Below are 21,188 nucleotides of genomic sequence, written 5' to 3'. Positions count from 1 at the left end.
AGCCACCGCAGTAAGAAACCCTCAAAGAACACCAGAACTAAAGAAAGCCCGAACAGCAAGGAAGATCCGCTGCAAAAAATAGTAGTTAAAAAAGAAAAGAAAAAGACCCCAGTTTGCAAGGAGTTCATATTATGAATCTCTAGTTTAACTCTAGGCAAGAAAGAGAAAAGGAAAACACTGATAGAAGTAACAGTGTACTCAATCAAGTTTTTACTTTGTCAGATGTGTGTTGAGTGAAATCTACCAAACATTTATTTACTCCTATTATGTACCTAATTGAGTACTGGGAGATGTAGAGAATAAAAACAAAAAATAAAACAAGTACACAGAATCTTCCCTTTACTTAATATGTAGGGGGGAAGTCACTGACATACATAAAGTTATCACAATTTCTAATAGGTCTGACTGTCTGACTGGTCCTTTATCAGGTATTAGTACTGCTTGACGGAGAAGGCGATGGCACCTCACTCCAGTACTCTTGCCTGGAAAATCCCATGGATGGAGGAGCCTGGTGGGCTGTAGTCCATGGGGTCGCGAAGGGTCGGACATGACTGAGCGACTTCACTATCACTTTTCACTTTCATGCACTGGAGAAGGAAATGGCAACCCACTCCAGTGTTCTTGCCTGGAGACTCCCAGGGATGCGGGAGTCTGGTGGACTGCCATCTATGGGGTTGCACAGAGTCAGACATGACTGAGGCAACTTAGCAGCAGCAGCAGCAGTAGTGCTTGATGGTTCAAGTCCCCCCCCCACCCTCTTCTTTTCTAATTTAGATGACCAAGTGAGAGATGCTTAAGTAAGAAGCATGTCAGAAGTTAGGCTGATAAAGAAGTGGAAAATAACTCAAGTGATGCTAGAATGAAAAGTCAGGGGTTCTTATTATAGCAGAACCTCAGAGATCATATTAATAACACATCTGAGCAGAATTTAACTGTTCTTTTAAAATCCTAAATGAATTTTATGCTTTCAAAGCAACTTACTGAGGGAAACTGGGGCTCAAAGCAGGTAAATAAATGGCTTGAGGTCACTGGGCCAGCAGACTCAGGGATGCTACCATATCACAAAAATTTCAGTTACATTTCTATAAATAAAAACACTGCTTGTTTGTTAAAACTCCAGATTGAGTCAATTCAATGACGCATGATTAACAGGAATCTGAGAAACTATTAATGAATAGAAAGTTCATATTATCAAAAACTCCTGAGTCCTATACTTCAAAATTCATGGGTAGTGCCAGGTATAATAGTTAGCCAGATTTCATCTTTGATAGTTACATATTACGAACTGAACTTAGCAGCAGCTGCTACAGAAATTAATATTTACTTCAACATGTACGAGGGGCTTCCCTCATAGCTCAGCTGGTAAAGAATCCGCCTGCAATGCAGGAGACTCCAGTTCGATTCCTGGGTCAGGAAGATCTGCTAGAGAAGGGATAGACTACCTACTCCAGTATTCTTGGGTTTCCCTTGTAGCTCAGTTGGTAAAGAATCTGCCTGCAATGTGGGAGACCTGGGTTCAATCCCTGGGTTGGGAAGATTCCCTGGGAGAAGGGAAAGGCTGCCCACTGCAGTATTCCTGGCCTGGAGAATTCCATCCATGGGGTCTCAGAGAGTCAGATGTAACCTTCACTTTCACTCAACATCTACATTAAGGCATTATTTTTCAATGAGAACGAGGAAAAAAATGCAACAGGATAAAATTGAAAGCATCACTCAATTAGGAACTACCTCTTAAAAGCAGACAAGGACAATAATGAGTAAAACTGGAAAATTCAAGCATGGTTTAAGTTTCATCTACTAGGATTATTCAGGTGGCATTTACTACAAAGTTTATTTATTATAACAACTCATTCAATGTCAAAACAAAGTTGATTTATAAAATTATACACATACCTCAAAAAATAGGGCCCACTCAGTATTTTATAAACTACTTTATTACTTCCTATAGTGAATTTATTTTAGACTAAATACTATTATTTTAAATGTATTAAATAGCTTTTAGTAATAAGTGATATATACAATGTATTCTAAAAGCTCATCAAGATGTCTAAGAATTTCAGTAGAAACAAGAATAAAGTTATTAATGTTTGAAATGATTCTATGAGTGTTTCTCAACTCATTCATTTACAATTCAAATATCTGAATCCCACAGAGTATTATTCTCAGAGAAATATAACATCTTGAAACAAATGATTAAAATTTTAGGGGAAAGCTTCTGTATGTAAAGTCTTTCTCCTTTGCTCAAGGAGCCTATGCAAATTGCTCCTGTCTCTCCCTCCTTTCCAGATATTAGATTTCCACTAAAGGTCTTTTCTCCTTTGCTCTTCCTACCCTATAGTCTGAGTGAATAAGTAGCAATGTTTTCTTCTTGCAAAAATGTTTTCACAGGGTTTGAAAAAACCCACATAAAAATAATTTCACCTTAAGGTAAGTGAAAAGTGTAGGTTAATATACTTGTAGGAAAAAAAATATGAATTTATTAACAAAAACAAGAAGCTAGTTTAAGAAAAAAAGGAATATATCGTGTAGTTTAGTTCTGAGTGTGACTTATAGTAATTTGAAATAAAGTGAAATCTTTCTAGTTAAATCCTTTATGGAAATTAACTCCAATTAAAAATAGCATTTGGGATATTTTATTCATACTCCTCTACTGAGAAAGATAGAAATAAGCTAGACGTAGAAAAGCCAGGGAATCAAAGGTAGTATGGATCATACAGGGACCCTGTGGGAAGAAATGCTTCTTAAATACAAAGCCATTTTGAACTTCCCTGGAGTGGGAAGATCCCCTGGAAAAGGGAAAGGCTACCTACTCCAGTACTCTGGTCTAGAGAATTCTACAGACTGTATGGGGTTGCAAAGACCTGGACACAACTGAGTGACTTTCACTTTAACTTTCTGAAGATAATGATCAGAACCTGACTGAATACTCTGCGTCTTAGATATACAAGTTCGTTTCTTTAGCTCTCATTTTTTTATGGGGTGCTTCTTTTCTAGCTCTCTAGCATTTGGGTTAAAATCTTGCAGCTCTCTGAACGCTACTTAAAACACTGGAACAGTTTAATATTTAAATGTGTTAAAGATTCAGAAATCCCTTTACGCCAAAATTTGGCATAAAAGGATTTCTGAATCTTTTACCGTTTCTAAAGCAATAGAAGAGACAAGCAATGAATAATAAGAAATTGCCTAGAAAATCCCATGGACGGAGGAGCCTGGTAGGGTGCAGTCCATGGGGTTGCTAAGAATCTGGCACGACTGAGCGACTTCACTTTCGCTTTTCACTTTCATGCATTGGAGAAGGAAATGGCAACCCACTCCAGTGTTCTTGCCTGGAGAATCCCAGGGACAGTGGGCCCCCGTCTATGGGGTCACACAGAGTCGGACACGACTGAAGCGACTTAGAAGCAGCAGCAGCAGCAGCAGCAGCAGCAGCAGCACTGTTAGAGAACTGCAGTTACTTCTTTGGTTCAGAAAAAACACAGAGAACTGTGATGTCTAGAGCTCATTATCACAGCCATTAGTCAGAACAGGTCTGCACAGGCAGATAGGGGTAAACAGAATGTCACAGGGATAGGACTAGGAGAGTAGAAAGGGAGAGGCTTGAAATTCTAAAATTCTCAATAAAGTCATTTCTAGATCTTTGTTTAAAAGTGCATGAAATAGGTACCTAGGAATAGGTAACACACTGGGCAGCATTAACTACAGACTATTGAGCTGAAATGTTTATCTGGCCATTCAGGCCCTAGAAAGATAATAAAGAATGTCAGAGAGCAGGTAAAAGTTTAAATGAGTGGGAAGAGAGGGAAAGAAGTGTTTATCAACATATGCAGTACTAGGTCGAGTACCATAGAGAAAACAGGAGAGGAAGACGGAAGGCAACAGCAGAAGAAAAAGGGAAAACACAGAAGACACGTTACCTCCAAAAATGTTAAGTCTTACTGAAATGACAGCATACTGTTGATTCATTTGTCATTTAACAGTCATGTCAGCAAAAATAACCCTCAGCATCCAGAAACAACTAAGTTTACAATAAGAAGTTCACATGGTTATGTTTACATACGAGAAGAGTTAACAGATTAAAATAACTTTTTAATTTGTTTATACGTCAGAGTCCTTTTGTTTAAAGAATATAGTTCCAAATACAGCCTAAATGAGTCACTGCAACAACTGAACATACTAGTTCTCAAAGCTGAGTTGGTGGAACAGATGAGAAATTTCATACATAAATTGGCCCCGGCTTTAAACTTTCAAACATATCTTACAAGGCTGCTGTAAAGCACCCAGGACAGAACTTGGGGATTCAGTAAATAGCCACTGCTACTCTAATAGAGAAGCAGTTTCACCCATTAATTCTACATCACCCCTCTCAGCAGTCATACTCAAATGGAGAGATTTTGCCGTTGAGGGGGTATCTGGCAGTGTCTGGAGACATTGTTTAATGTCATGACTGAGAATGGGGAGAAGTGCGTTACTGGTGTCTCATGAGTGGGCAGAGACCAGGAAAGCTACCAAACATCCTGTAATGCACAGGCCAGCCCCTTCCCCACTGCCACCCCAGCATCAAAGAATTATCCAGTCCAAAATACCTAACAGTGCCAAGGCTGGGAAAGCTTGCTCAGGAGTAGTGGCTCTCACACTGCAGAGCACTGCAATCACCTGGAGGGGTCCTAGACCAAACACTGCTGGGATCTACCCTAGACTTTCTAATTCAGTTGGTTTAGGATGCATTTCTAATCAGTTCCTGTGAAACACTGATGCTTCCCACTGTCTACACTTTGAGAGACACTGCTCTAGAGAAAAGCAATCAGGAGACAACTGACTAAGTAACTGGGGTTTTCTGTTCTCTGAAGGAGAATTACGATATTAAGCTTCAAAACAAAAGATTCACTCAAAAACAAGTTAAACTATGTATGCACATATACCCTGACTTGGGTCTTGGCAATCTTTTTCAATCTGACAACAAAAGCAACAAAGGTAAACAAGTGGAACTGCATCAAACCAAAACAAAAGAAATCCTCAACAAAATGAAAAGACAGCCTACTGGATGGGAGAAAACATTTGCAAATCATGTTCTGACATGAGGTTAATATCTAAAAACTAAATAAAGAACTCATGCAACTCAACAGCAACACCCCTCCCCAAACAATGGCAGAACAGACAGTTTCAACAGGTTGATAAAAAGTGCTCAACATCGCTAATAATAAGGGAAATGCAAATCAAAACCACAATAAGGTATCACCTCACACCTGTCAGAATGGCTACTGTCAAGAGACAACAAGTGTTGGCAAAGTGTTAGTCACTCAGTGATGTCCAACTCTTTGTGACCCCATGGACTGTATGTAGCCCACCAGTCTCCTCCGTCCATGGGATTCTCCAGGCAAGAATACTAGAGTGTTTGACCGAAAACAACAAAATTCTGTAAAGCAATTATCCTTCAGTTAAGAAATAAATAAATTAAAAAAGAAAAGAATACTGGAATGAGTTGCCATTCCCTTCTCCAGGGGATCTTCCCGACCCAGGGATCAAACCTGAGTTTCCTGCATTTGCAGGCAGATTCTTTAACATCTGAGCTACCAGAAAAAAGGGAACCCCTGTGTGCTGTTGATGGGAATGTAAACTGACTCAGCCAGTATTGCAAATATTTTTAGTTCCTTTACGACTGGTAACATACAGAATGGTGACTATGGTTCATAATACTGTACTGCATATTTGAAAGTTGCTAACAGAGTGGGTCTTGAACATTCTCATCACAAGAAAAAAATTTTATAACTGCAAAATGACAGATGTTAACTAGACTTACTGTGGTGGTGCTCACTTTGCTATGTATACAAATATTAAATCATTATGTTGAAAACCTGAATAATATTTCATACCAATTATACCTAAACCTAAGAAACTGAAAACTAGGATAAAAAGTTAAAAACAAAATAAGTTAAACTTTATATGCATATATGTGTGTGTGTGTATATATGGGTGTGTGTGTGTGTGTATATATATATATATAATTTTTTTTTCCTTTTTTTAAAGAAGAGGAATCATGTTGTAAATTCAAATAATAATTACAGGTCATGACTCCAAGAGCGAAAATCATTGATGCAACATATGTTTCTCTGCATTTTCTTATATAGGGTACCAACATTCATAAGAAAAAAACTTTTTGAACTTTGCCAAACTTAGCTTACAAAAAAGTAACAGTAGATTAGAAAGCATACATTATTTTTAAAGTTTTTTAACTGGACCAGAGATAAAGAAAAGATACGATAAGGTAGTCTTTTCACTGGAGATTATTTGAAATTTTATTTAAAATGACATTACAAACTAAACCTTTGTATTCCTGCAACACTAAGAATTCACTAAAAATATTTTCAAGTACTGATCAGAGTTTGTATGTGTGTGCTCAGTTATATCCAATTCTTTTGTGACCCCATGGACTGTAGCCCACCGGGTATAAATCTAGTCTTACAGACATGTACATTTATTGATTGCATCTCATACACAAAAATGTATTCTCTCTACCACTGATTAACTCTACAACATATGACCATTCACTGTTATCAATGAGCATTCACTGTTATCAATACACTTATGCTAGTATAATTTGTAGTGTATTATGAAATAACTATCTAAACATTTTCACCAAGTTTTATTATTGATTATGTTTACTGCCAAGTATACTCAAAGAACTATAACAGGCTATGATCCAAATTATTACCAAATTTATTTATTCATTCAAATCATGTAACTCCCAAGAGCAACCTTTCTCCAGAAGGCAAGTAAAGTATCTTTATGGTTTTATATTAAAACACAAATGCATAAACTTTTTAGATTTCCATCATCATTTCTAATTACAGAAAGCAGAATACCAAAAGATTGATGTAAAACACGTAATATAGTAAAATGCTTGTTTGTTCCACAGTAAAACTTAATTGAATGCTCAAGCAAGTTATACATTTTCTCTAAGCAAATTCTTGAAGCCACACACACAGTTTCAGACTGAACTTGTTAACCTTACTGTATTGCACACAAAACAATAATGGAAATGACTAACTCAGCCATATGCATAAAAAAAAGCAAGCCAGTTAATGGCTAGAAAGAATTGTCAAACACCGAGAACACACTGGATTGCTCTGTATTCACTGCCTTGTATCACTGGGACATTAACTGTCCTATCCTTCGAGATAAAATAGTAAAGAGGGTACTCTTTATTATTATTACATGGTGAAAGTAAATAAGAATGAAATTAGACGCTGCTGCATTTGATCCAAAAATGGCAACCCACTCCAGTATTCTTGCCTGGAAAATCCCATGGACGGTGGAACCTGGTAGGCTACAGTTCATGGGATCACAAAGAGTCAGACATGACTGAGCAACTTCAAATCTACTGACACACACTCACAATACTATCAACATCTAACTCAACGCATCTCGACATGAATGTCTCAGAGACATTTCAAACTTTTCTCTTCAAAGCTGACCTTCTCAATTTGGCTTTGCTCCTCAGCCCAAACCTATTCTTTAACTAGTTATTTCATATCACGGTATAAAGTACCACTACCCATCCAGCTGCCCAGGTCAGAACTCAGGAATGATTCCTTTCTTTCAGTCTAACCTTGAAACCGTATACAAGCCCTTGTGTCCCCATCCTTTGAAGTAAAAAGCTTTTGTTTTAGGTCTTCCAGGCCTCACTTGAGTCTCTAAAGCCTGACTCAAGAGTTAATGATTAGGAAATGTGAAGATGTGGAAACAAAGAATAATAGTTGTTGGGCTGGGAAACTGTTTAGACCATAAATCCACCACATAGTAGAATCACCCAACTCACAGTTCCCTGAAAGATGGAAATACTCCTAAGTTGTTTTTATAGGAAGGAAACCCACCAGATTAAAACTGCTGACTGCAAGAATATAGAGCCTAGGCTGGTCAGAAACAGAAGGCTGACAATGTTTGCAGCTTCACCTCGATGTCAACCAGTCTGAGAACTGTGCACAAGCTAATCACGCTCCTTGTAGCCCCCTCCCTCACACTGCCTTAAAAACCTCTTCCCTGAAAGCCAGCAGGGAGAAGGGGTCTCTGGAGCAAGAGCTGCCCATCCTCCTTGCTCTGGTGCCCTGAAGTAAATGCTGTACTTTCCTGCACCGCAACCTGGTTGTCTTGTCGACGGGCTTTACTGAGTGCAGGGGAACAGACCCAAGATTGCTTTGGTAACAACCTTACTGTCCAGTCTAACAACAGATTCTGTCAAGCCCTGCTCCAAAATAAACCTCAGATTTATTGACGCTTCTCCATCTCAATCATCATGACCCTAAAGACCACCATCACCTTACACAGGGACCTACTACTACAGACTCTCCCCTTCTACTCCTGGCTCCCTCTATTTCACTCACCATTCAGTAGCTAGTTCTTCCATCACATTCTGTATCTCATCACTCTCCTGCTTAAAAATCCTCCTACAGCTTCCCACTGCACTTAGTATAGAAATTCTTTTCCTTGACTTAAAAGGCCCTATATCATCTAGCTCTTTCCCATCTCTCTAACCTCATCCCACGTCACTGGCCAAGACACAGTGGTCTTCTATTCCTTAAAATGTACCAAATTCAATATGCCATTCCCCAATTTGACTAGCTTCCTCTCATCTTTAAGACTTAAGCTTAAACATCATCTCCTCAAACAGGTCTTCTATAACTATCTTAATAAAAACAGGCCCAATTCCGAATTATCTCTATTCTCAGCACTTTGTTTATTGCTTTCAAAACAGAATAAGATCACTGCCAAAAGGAAGCTGTCACACAAGACTCATGGAAAGAACCAGATAATAGAAAAGTGACATTTTTGCTACACAGCATTTTTTTAGTGATGAGACTACATGATAGATTGGTCTCACAAGTAAGTGGAGAAATCTGACAAGCACACTAGAGGAGAAGGGTATCCAGGGGAAAACACTTATGTTATCTCTCACTTTTGGTGAAAGCTAAAAATAGGATTGTTCTTCAACAGCACCTAGCACTTTCCCCCACCTGAGGGCCCTGCTGTTCCTTCTGCCTAGGAAGGTATTATTCACCCCAGATAAAAGCATGATCCTGCTTCAGACCTTCATTTCATCCAACCAGTGATACCTTCTGTGACCAACTGATTAAAAATAGCAATGCCCTCTCCCAACACAGAACATTCTCTCTTTGCATGCTTTTTCTCCCATAGCACTCATCATCCTAAGGTGTATAATGCATTTTACTTTTCTATATACTTATTGTCTACCTCCCCCACTATAATGTAAGTTGCATAGGGCAGGAAATTCAGTCTATTTTGTTCACTACTTCATCTTAAGTATGGATTCAGTAATTACCTGTTCAATGAATTAATATTAATGTGATACCCATAAAAGATGAACCAAGTTATAGCACGAATGTGATGGTATTTTTTATGTGTCAATCTGACCAGCCATGGATGCCCAGACTAAACATTTCTGAGTGTGCCTGTGAGGGTGTTTTGTGCTGAGATTAGCATATGTGAGTATGTGGCATTTCAGTAGATGGCCCATGGCAATGTGGACATCATCCCATCAGTTGAGACTGTGAATAGAACAAAAAGTAAGGCAGAGGAAACAGGAATCTGCCCCCCCCTTTTTTCTGCCCCATATCCTGAACTGAGACCTTTCATCTTTTCCTACCATTAGACTAGGACTTATACCAGTAGGATCCTTGGTTCTCAGGCTTCGGACTTGGACTGAATTACACCATTGACTTTTTTGAGTCCTCAGCTTGCAGAAGGCAGACTGTGGGACTTCTAAGCCTCCAAAATCACCTAAGTCAATTCCTCATAATAAACCTCCATGTGTGTGTGTTCATTCTATTTCTCCGCAGAATCCTAATAAAAGGGACATGTAAAAAGAGTGGGAGGGGGCTTCCCTGGTGGCTCAGTGGTAAAGAAACCGTCTGCCAAGGCAGGAGACACAAGTTTGGTCCCTGACCCAGGAAGATCCCACATGTTGTGGAACAGCTAAGCCCCTGCACCACGACTACTAAGCCTGTGCTCTAGAGCCCAGGAGCCGCAACTGCTGAACCCCACATGTCCACAGTGAGAGGAGCCACCACTGAGAAGCCTGAGCGTCGCAACTTCAGAGCAGCACCCCATCGCCAAAACTGGAGAAGAGCCCCCGCGGCACCAAGACCCAGCAAACCCAAGCACAAAGAAACGAAGTGGAGACTAAATACTAACAACAGATGAGAGTCTCTGTGAGAAATTACGTCTGTGACACCTAAGGCACATTGAAAAAAGAAGAAGAGTGTGGGAAGGTTAACAATAAGGATGAGGTGCTGCTGCTGCTGCTGCTGCTAAGTCGCTTCAGTCGTGTCCAACTCTGTGCGACCCCACAGACAGCAGCCCACCAGGCTCTGCCATCCCTGGGATTCTCCAGGCAAGAACACTGCAGCGGGTTGCCATTTCCTTCTCCAATGCATGAAAGTAAAAAGTGAAAGGGAAGTCGCTTAGTCCTGTTCGACTCTTCGCGACGCCATGGACTGCAACCTACCAGGCTCCTCTGTAGGGATTTTCCAGGCAAGAGTACTGGAGTGGGGTTTATTAAAAAAAAAAAAAAAAGAGGAAAAACAAACAAGCTTCATAAACCGTGCATGGCAAAGGAATGCAAGGAGAACATTATTGGGAAAGACAGTATCATATTAAGAGACAACAGAGCTCAACTATCCAGCTTCTCTTTAGTTTTCATTTTCTTCAACAACAGAGTGATTTTCAAAGAAGAAATGTGTGAAAACATAGCTAAAATTAAAATGATGCTTCAAAAAACTCAGACCTAACAGCAGGTACTCTGCTTTAAAAATTAATACAAGCCTTCAGATTACTTCTGTGAACACAAAAAGAACTTAAAGATAGGATTACAAAACCAATCCCAATAATCTTATGAAACAATGGAAAATGGGAGAGAAGCCTGAGGTCAGCAGACAGACAAATGTTTCAACCTAAAAATATGAATGGATTTTATCAACTGGTAAGCCTGACATCAATCTTTAGCAAAGTTTTATGTTTTAGAGCCTTCAGAAAACAGTAATTAGCAGAAACCAGCATAAATTTTAAAATATGAGTAGCATCAAAGTGACTTATGCTTCTTTTCATGATGGTATTTAAGGGTCTGGGTATCAAAAAAATGACTTATCTTGATCACCATGCCCTAGTCAGAATAGCCTTCTTAAGCACTTCCAGAATTTATTAAGCTCTTTTCTGCTCCTCAGCCTAACCCATATCATTCCCTGTTCTGGGAACACTTTCATCACAACCACTCTGCTCCCTATCCTTTCCTCTACAGCCCAAACCATAAATGTAATAATTATTTAAAGGCTGTCTGTTTAATGTCTGCCTCCCCCACCAGGCTGCAAACTCTGAGGGGAGCAATCATGGCCGTTGTACTTAGCCCAGTGGCCCCTAAACCCAGCACAGTGCCTGGCACATGGTGGATTCTTATAATGGGCTAATCCATACTACCAGGATCTGGGCATAACTCTCCTGTACAGAAAGCTGTTTCCAAGACTTGATTAAATATCAGAGTATAAAGTCTGTGAAGAATATAAATCTGTGAACAATCTTAGTGGCACTAATCTAATTTCTATAAACTCAAAAGTGGAGGAGGGGTGAGAATAGATGAAACAAGACTGACCGTATACCAATAACTGCTGAGGCTGGGTGATGGATATTTGGACACTCATCATGCTATTTTCTCTGCTCTTATTTATACAAAATGATCCCAGTGTTTTCATAACTGATTTAAAAAAACTGAGTTTTTCTAAAGAAAAGAAGCTTACCAAATAGTGACCTTTCATTAAGACAAAAAAGGTTCAAGAAGAGTACTTATGCTTCCTACTGACAGTTCAACTTAGGAATCTCCTTCCACACCACTTACACACTGGAACAGCACTAAGATAACAGCACAGAAAGGAAGCTTCAAGATAGAGATTTAAGTCCAAAAATCTCTTGTCTTCCTGTTTTAGTAGTCTTTCTATGATACCCCATTTATTTCTAGAAAATTTATCTACTGCCTTTTACCTAAGACCTGCTTAAAAAGGCCAAGGAGGAAAGGAGAAGTAAAGTAAGAAAGAGGGAGAGAGAGATGATAAACAATAATTATTCTTCCAGGAAGTCCTCTGCAAGTATCTAATCATCAGAATTCAAGTGTAAGTGATTACCACTGGACAGTCAGGAGTTTGAGTCTTGTGAGGTATAACCACCTCGATATTTATACGGAAACTCCAGTTTAGAGAGAAGTGATCTACTATGGGCACACAACAAATAGCAGATAAGCAAAGAAAGACCAGGCCCAGTGGTCCTTCTTGGACCAATAGACTCTCAGTCCAATACTCAGTCTCAGTCCAGCTGACAAAAACCAAGCAATGCAAACACAGCCCAGCTATCTCTATTGTATAAGCCTGCTAGAATCACTGTTTGTTTTACATCACCTAACAAGCCAAAGTATTTTCAAAATGTTACAACTTATCATAAAATTCACCTTTGGTTAATCACTATTTTCTCTTAAAAATCAGTATTAAGTTAAAATGGTACATTACCAAATAATGCCTCTAAAACATAACTTAGCTCAAAGTATTAACCATACTTTATAAACAATGTAAAATTTCAATAATTAGCAGTCAAAACTTGCATTTATTTGAAGGTCTATGGAACTTATTTGATGTCATCTTTTCTTTTTTGGTATACCCAGAAAATCAAAGCTAAAAACTGTCATATATTAGGTTAAAAATATTTTTTATAGATTTCCTCAAATCTCTAGCTTATAAGAAGAACTTTCTGACATTTAATAGAAAATAGCCTGCAAACACAGTGACAAGTGCCTCATAAATAATAAAAATGCTACTTTCTTTTCTTTTTTTGTGGTCATTACCTTTGTTTCAAGGAGAGGTTAGATACTCTGGTAACTAAAATGAAAACCGGTAAAAAACACTGAAAGGCACAGTATGTCTTAAATGAGTTTTCTTGGTTTCAAAAGCTTTTCTTATTTCTCTTTCACAGAGACCTGAAAAATTAAAATTAGCATTTGAAAGTATTCAAAAATTGTTTAAATTGTTTAGTTGCTATGTTCTACAGGTGCAGTTCTGAATGAAATAAATTTACCATCTGCTTTGTCTCAGTTCTGCCAATTTACAATTACACTAACCAACAGGTGAAACATCTTTGCCCTAACAAATTTATAAGACTTTCTTTTGGATGGAAAAATTCTTAAATATAAAAACCCACTTCCATATTAAAATTGTTACAGGTACTTCCTCTTTTTTTACACTAATATTAATCTGTTTATGAAAAGCTGTTAACATTTCCTGGCTGTATTAGACAGGATTAAAATAAAGGAGTCAGTCAGTCAATATTTATTTTGTCCATTCTATGCCTAAAGGTATATTTGGTACTGGGGATACAGAAAATGCATGATATACTCTAACCAAGAGAAAGTTATATTCGAGCAGAATACATAAACCATAACTATACCAGAGTGTGAAACATGAGAGCAAAAATGCAGATGAATGGACAAGGAGCCATAACAGCGTGAAAAGATAAATGGTTCTGCCTCCACCTGGCTGTAAGTTTCATCAAAACAGGATCCATGTTTGTTCTATCGCTACTGGGTGATCACTAGCTCCTAGCATAGTGTCAGGTACATGATAGATGTTCAAAAGATACTTCGTTTGGCTAAAAAAACAATGAGAAAGAGGCAAGATTTCATGTAGAGGGTGATAACAGAGAGGAACATTAAAACATTAAGTAAAAAATTAAATAGACTAAAAGAAAGGAAAAGGTTATTCCAGGAAGAAGGAACAGAATGAACTGCTACACCCACCTTTCACCAATTTACCTTAATGCAGGCAACAGTCAACATTTTACCCCAAACTATATTTTCTACAAACAACCTTTACCCAGCTGAAGATTTCCTAAATGTATATTTCACCTTTAAAAAGTTGAGTTTCCACAGGACTCCGCGTGTAGGATTTTGAGTGTGTAAACTCAATCATTACCAGTACCAATAAAACCAAACATAATTGCTACAAAAATAATTTATAGCTAAAAAAGGAATAAAGTATAATTTAACCACATACCATTTCAAGTTGGAGTTTATGAAACTAAATTTGAAAAGTACTTTAATAAAAGTGAAATGAATAAAAATAACTTTAAAACAGTCACACAACCAAGAAAGACTATATAAGCTAAGACAAAAACAGGAAAAAAGGAATTTTAGGCCAAAAAATTGCAATGAAGGCAGTTATTAGACTAAATCTGATAAGTTTATACCAAGTTCTGAAAGTGTGACATGATGAGTCACGCTCTGCATGCGTGCGTGCTAAGTCACTTCAGTCGTGTCCGACTCTTTGCGACCCTGTGGACTGTAGCACGCCAGGCTCCTCTGTCCATGAGATTCTCCAGGCAAGAGTACTGGAGTACTGGAGGGGTTGCCATGCCCCCCTCCAGCGGATCTTCCTGACCCAGGGATCAAACCCACATCTCTAATGTCTTCTGCATTGGCAGGTAAGTCCTCTACCACCAGTGCCACCTGGGAAGTCATGCTTTAGATCAATGATAAATAAAAGCTATTGGTTTAATAACCTGTAGGCTCACAAGTGTTTTCTAAAAGGGTTAGAGAATAAATATTGTAAGTTGTGGGCTACATGGTCTCTTCCAAAACTATTAACTCAGCAGCTGTAGCATGAAAATAGCTATAAACAATACTTAAATGACCTGGGGTGGCAGGGGTCTAATAAAGCTTTATTTACAAAAACAGGTAGTTGGCTCATGACCACAGTTTGCCAACTCCTGTTCTAGAGTTTCCAAAGTGACTTCTTAGTATTTTATCAAGACAGCTTTACTTCCTTTCAAACTCTTTCACATAAACTATGTTAGTGTTTCATAAAGTCTTCTAAAGACACGTAAGAAAACAAAGCAGATATTCTTTTGTTTTACAGATAAAGAAACTGAAGCTAAAGGGATTGAGTGACTTGCCCTAAAGAGCTGCCAGAAGAACTGAGACTAAAAACCACACCTTTGTTGTTTTCACAACTCTTACCCATCACCTTCTGTACCCAATTATGCAATGCCCCAGCTGAAAGAGTTCAATCATTTTTAGAATCTTCTGCAGAATCCCAGGGCTCTCTATAGCTGACTCATCATCCTCATGATAGATTTCAAGAACATCTATTTAAAAGTCTATCTAAATTATTTACTTATATTCCGAAGCCAAATTACTCTCAGATCCCTTCTCTCTTTAGGATATTTCTGTCTTATTCCATTTGAGTAATCTTATTCACAAGCCTCCTGAAACACCACTTCATCTACAAACAGCCAGTCAGGAAAAAGAAAAAGTACTCCTTCTTAAGAGGTTGTAAATTCTTTTGATCACTTAATAAGAATATGTGTACTCAGTAATACAAATGAGGTGAAAAGCCTGGTGCCTTCCTTTTGCAAAGCTTACAACCAAACTGATACATACATATGAGAGGCACAAATACAAAACTAAGGAGCAACTCCATGTAACTTGGATCAAATATAAGAAACTTGAAATAAATGAGAAAATTTATAGGACACGTCATAAAATGTATACCTTTTGTACTACAGAAGTCAAAGACAATGCCCTGCAGTTTTCATAATGAAAGTTTAATAAATACTAAATAACTACAGACATCTCTTTGACATGGTAATTATGCAGTACAAAAGATAAAAGTGTATCATATTTTTTCAACTATTTTTTTAGGGGAGTAAGAGGGGTTTCTCTTATTCTAGTTGTTGCCATGAAAGAGCTGCCTTCTTATTGTACTAAGTTGGTACAATAACTATCAAAGATGGGAAAAAAATAGACAGTCCTTGCTCTGCACAGTAGTACAGAACTGGAAAAGTGATCATGCAAGATGAAACCATGCAAAGTGATCCTAATAGTTAATGAGAAAATGTACAACTGTCTATGACCTTTTAGAAAACTGTCAAAACATTAAAATCTCTGATGGTTATAAAGGCACAGGAAAATGAAAAAAGTAAATAAAACTAATATTTATTTAGTATGCTGTGTTATTTATAGTGCACCAATTAAAACATTAGGCACATGGAGTATCGAAGGACTTTATTTGTAAAACTCAAGCACAGTTTAAACAGTGCTTGCTTTCTTGACATATAACTTACAAGCAAGCATCTTTCCTGAACCTTGGCAAACTGTCATACTCCTTTCTAAGTTTGGATCAACTTCAAACATGTTACTTGCACTTTCATGGTCAGAAATATCCCTGTTCCTTTAATGAGATATTTTTGCCAGCATCATTCCCTCCAGGATAACTTCATCCTTTTCAACACAACCAGTTCACTCATGTGTGTGGAAGAGTTTGCCTTTACTAAGTTCCTACGGGTGCATTTCTGAAGTCCCTCAATCTGGTAGTGTCAAGAGTCTCACAGTTATATCTTCTAAAATTCCACTGCATTTTATTCAAATTTCACTTCCAGCACTATCACTTTTTGTTTCTTTGCTACACTTTCATCTTTCTTGGCTAATTGCCCCTTTCAATAATCCAGTTTTACAAGTGTTACATGGGTTTATCAATGGATACAAGCAAGCAACAATGCTTTGCTGTCTGTGAGTGAACAACATAACAGCTGCATAAGGACCATTCACTGACAAGACGCTGAAAGGAGTGGCATGATTGGTCATTGATTATGATGTGTATCTGCTGTCACATAATTACTGAAGACCTTGCATTATTTAACTGAAGCATGTTAACTGAAATGCATGCAGATTTGACCCATGCAAAGTGAGAACTGCCTGTACACAGAACTGCGTGAAGACACGAGGGCAATCAATTGTAGGCAAGGTTAAGGAACTATGATCTCTAAGAGACAGAGAACACAGCATAAGGTGCAGACTGCCCTCAGCTTTTCCCTTGAGTGTATTTTCTAAATCCCAGCCAGGAGAGGAGAATCTGAGCACAAAGCAAGGCTTACTATTCTGAGAAAGCAGAGACTAGAGTCTGTGCCTCTATGCAAGTGGAGGTATTTTGGTACATTCAGAGGGTATTCAGTTGCAGTTCCAGAAAGATCATGACTATAAGTAAGGGCACTTTTTCCAGAAGCTAAAGACAGGAAGTTTATCCTGTCTTATGACATGGGCAAAGCAATCTGTCTAATGCTAGGAAATTCAGGAAGAGAGGATGCTAGAACAGTACAAGGTAAGTAAGGGATCACCAAAGGTAGCTTCTTTGTGAAATTTTGTGCACAGAGGCTGCAATTTAAACTTGTACCACCAACCCTAAGATGTACCAACTACTCACAGGATACAGTTACTTTATACTTCATAAAGTGGTATTGTGAAATTAAACACTGCTATATTTACCATTTTGTAAACCCATCCAGAGTTGCTTGTGATCTTTTTTCTGCATTTCATTGATTACTTGACTTTTGTGCTTTAAAGCATCAGCTTCTTTCACACAAGACATAAAATGAGCTTCAATTACATCCTTAGATGGACAGTGTAGAAGGTCCTTTTCTGGAAAACTCTATCAAAAGAAAAAAATACACATATTAAACAGGTATGCACATTATGAAATTAGTGCCTCAAAGAACTGTTATCTCCCACAATTTTTCAATATTTTAAGCAAACCACCTCACACCTTCACAATAGAAATTTTGACATAACTCCAAATATTTAAAAAGTTAACTTAAAAATCTTTAGCTATCTGGCATAGTCTGACTTTTCTCTAATCCCTGTGTGATATGATATGAATTTATACAACTTGAAAAATGATATGAAAGAGCAATTCTAAAAATACTGGGATGGCCAAAAAGCTGGTTCAGTTTCCCTGCCCTGAACAAACTTTTTGGGCAACACAGTAACTTTTGACCGACCATACCAAGTACTAGCAAGAATGAGGATGGAAAAACAAAATGGTAAAATCACTTTGGAAAATGGTCTGGTACTTTCTTTAAAAAAGCAAACAAACATTTATCATCTGATATTCTACAACTAATATTTACTTAAGAGCAATAAAAGCATGTGTCCACACAAAGAATTGTATATGAATGTTCATAGCAGCTTTATTTGGAGCAGTGAGAACACAGGAAACAACCTAAATGTCAACAGGTAAACAAATATACAAACTGCGGTATCAACTTATCCAAGTGTGCACTTTTAACATGTATAATTTGCTTTACGTCAATTAGAGCTTAACAAAGCTGTTAAAATGTAAGGTCAAATAGCTAAATTTACATTCTTTACCTTCACTGAATCTTTTAGGCAGTTGAGGCAACGATCACTGGACAAATGAGCATTTATGTAAATGAGATGACTAATGCACTTTTCACCAAAAAACAGATATTAACAATAACTCTAATATAGAACACTTAGTATGTGACACTGTACTTAGACTTTTAATATGGATATTAAAGTTTTCATAACAACTTGAGGTGAACATTACTGTTACTGCTATTTTACAGATTAAAAAATATATAAATAAAGCTCTGGGAGTAAATACAATTGCACAGCTTGCAAGTGGTGGAGCTAGGATTAGTCTGACTCAACAGTCCCAGCTTTTAAACCACTATGCAATACCACTTCCTCCCTAAGACCTAAATATGTATTTAATGATTATATTCAAACATTATCTTACCAAAAAAAGATATTGTTCTATAAGTCCTTTAATAAAAATTGAATCAAATATTAACAGTAGAAAACAGCATTTAGTTACAGCCTACTCAAGCTATTGTATTAACAGAAAACACTCAATTACCCAAGTCACAGATAGCTCCTAAATGACAAGGAAATTTACCACAGATGCCTTCCTACCAAAAGAAAAGGCATTTGATTACCTATGCTGCTGCTGCTAAGTCGCTTCAGTCGTGTCCGACTCTGTGCGACCCCAAAGACAGCAGCCCACCAGGCTCCCCCGTCCCTGGGATTCTCCAGGCAAGAACACTGGAGTGGGTTGCCATTTCCTTCTCCAAGGCATGAAAGTGAAAAGTGAAAGTGAAATAGCTCAGTCATGTCTGACTCCTAGCAACCCCACGGACTGCAGCCTACCAGGCTCCTCCGTCCATGGGATTTTCCAGGCAAGAGTACTGGAGTGGGTTGCTCTCCTAAATCACAAATAATCAGTCGCATCTCCTTCTATTCTCACAAGAGTTCAGGCCCACAGCTTCTACTGAGTAAAACATGAGCCACTATATAACTACCCATCAGAGCAGAAGGAAACAGCTGAGACCACCAAATTGTCTCTCTTAGGTACAAAAGGATTCCAGATTCATGGTGCTCTTGAACTAGAAGCCCATGAAAAATTAAGATGGATGCTTTCAGACACAGGCACACAAAGGCAAAGAAGAGGAGAAAATATAAAATTTCATAACAATGAGAAGGCAAAAGAATATGAGTGACAGACAAAACTAAAAGATGAGAGAGATAAGGGCAACAGAGAGACTGTCCATGCTTTAATCAACTTCACAGTCAGCTATATTTGCTTTCTATCAGCTAGACTGAAGGGAGTTATCCTGGCTTCTGGACCAAGACAAAGAATTAAGTGCATATCATATCAATTCTATTACAGTCAAATGAACAAGCATTATGATAAGTATTGCCATTTTTAAAAAATTTTAGTTTTGTTATACTTGATCTATAAAATTACATGGGCTTTATTCAGATATTATATAGTTCACTGTGCTGCAAATTATCCACTCTGGTTATGAATGTGTGGCACAAAGTATAAAAGTTCATACTCCAAAAAAAGACTTTCCATGTAGTTTGAATTATGACCTGAAAAGTTCAAGTGTTAGTCGCTCAGTTGTGTCCAATTCTCTGCAACCCCATGGGCTATAGCTCGCCAGGCTCCTCTGTCCATGAAATTCTCCAAGCAAGAATACTGGAGTGAGTTGACATTTCTTCCTCCAGGGGAACTTCCCGACCCAGGGTCTCCTGCATTTACAGGCAGATTCTTTACCATTTGAGCCACCAGGGGAAGACCTAGTTGACCTCAAAAACTGTTAGAATTTCTTAAAATTGTATGCAACTTGATTATGAAAATAAAAGGAGTTAGGATCTCTCAAACCACCAGTTTGAGAAATCAGGAGAAAAAAAAAAATCCCACCATTTTTTATTGCTGCATCAGCATAGGCTGCTAATTCCTTTAATGGCTCTTATAACCAGAATGGTACTGAGGTTTTGCTTTTCCCAGACTTCCATTGCTTTGCAGGTTTCTAAACTTCTAATGCTGACACCTATAACTGATAGCTGACAATTCCAAATCATCAGTCTTTATAGTAAAAGAGGGGGTCTGTCAAGAGAGTGTGTATTTGTACACCTACCCTTCCACAAAGAATGCCCTACATCTCTATGTAGGAGAAAGGTGGACTCCAGTGAACTCAGGGGAAGCACGAGAGCAGAAACAGCCTGCTATGCTTAGGCAGCCACAGCAACTGAATTAATAGTTGCCATGAATACAGTGTCAAAGGTCTCGGCCAAACCCCGCTCAGATCCTACTTATGAAACGCTCTTCTTCCCAAGATGAGCTGGGGCTGGAGTGGGAAATCTTCTTTTTGAAAGCTTCACAACAAAATTACAAGCAGAATCTCTATTTGTTACATTTCTAAATCTCTTCTTACATACATTATCTTGTCAGTCCAAACAAATTCTTACAAATAAAGGCAGCAACTTCAACACCATGTTTTACTTGCTTTCATTAATCTTTCAAGTCAGAATCCTGATAAACTATATCTAATTTCACTTTTTCCCTGAAAGGTTCCATTTACTTATGTAATATTACCTGTGTTCTTTACATAAAATATTAATCCAGGCAGCCTGGAATATGTCCAGACACATTAGAAATAACCAAATAATACTAAACGAAACACTAAATTGAAACTACTTACAAAGTAAGTGGGGAGTGGGGAGTCCATTCAATCTATTAATAAGAAGATTATAAGCTCTATGACAACAGCAGAGCAAAACAAAAAATCAATTTCCATGGAATGCTGATTCCTCCTTCTCCCTGTTTCCCGCTACTCATCAAGTTCAATCTACACCCTAAATAAATCTGAGAGTTTTGATGAAAATGGGTGCTGAATTTTGTCAAAAGCTTTTTTTGCATCTCTTCATCACATCATGATTTCTCTACTTTTTCTGTTAATGTGTTGAATTTACATCAATTCATTGACAATGAAAGTTGAGTCACTCT

General features: G+C 38.0%; 1 protein-coding gene across 2 annotated transcripts in view; it reads right to left on the bottom strand.

Annotated features, from left to right (window-relative positions):
* ATG5 (autophagy related 5) overlaps window positions 1-21,188 on the bottom strand; it is a 116,052-nt gene that overhangs the window by 58,117 nt on the left and 36,747 nt on the right. For both annotated transcript variants that reach the window (XM_068985004.1, XM_068985005.1), the window contains one exon: window positions 17,363-17,525. In XM_068985004.1, the coding sequence (XP_068841105.1) occupies window positions 17,363-17,525 (163 nt within the window). The remainder of the gene's footprint in view (window positions 1-17,362; window positions 17,526-21,188) is intronic.

Source organism: Capricornis sumatraensis, chromosome 13 (assembly GCF_032405125.1).
Source record: "Capricornis sumatraensis isolate serow.1 chromosome 13, serow.2, whole genome shotgun sequence".
NCBI classification, from domain to species: domain Eukaryota; kingdom Metazoa; phylum Chordata; class Mammalia; order Artiodactyla; family Bovidae; genus Capricornis; species Capricornis sumatraensis.
This window is presented reverse-complemented; position numbering and strand designations above follow the sequence as displayed.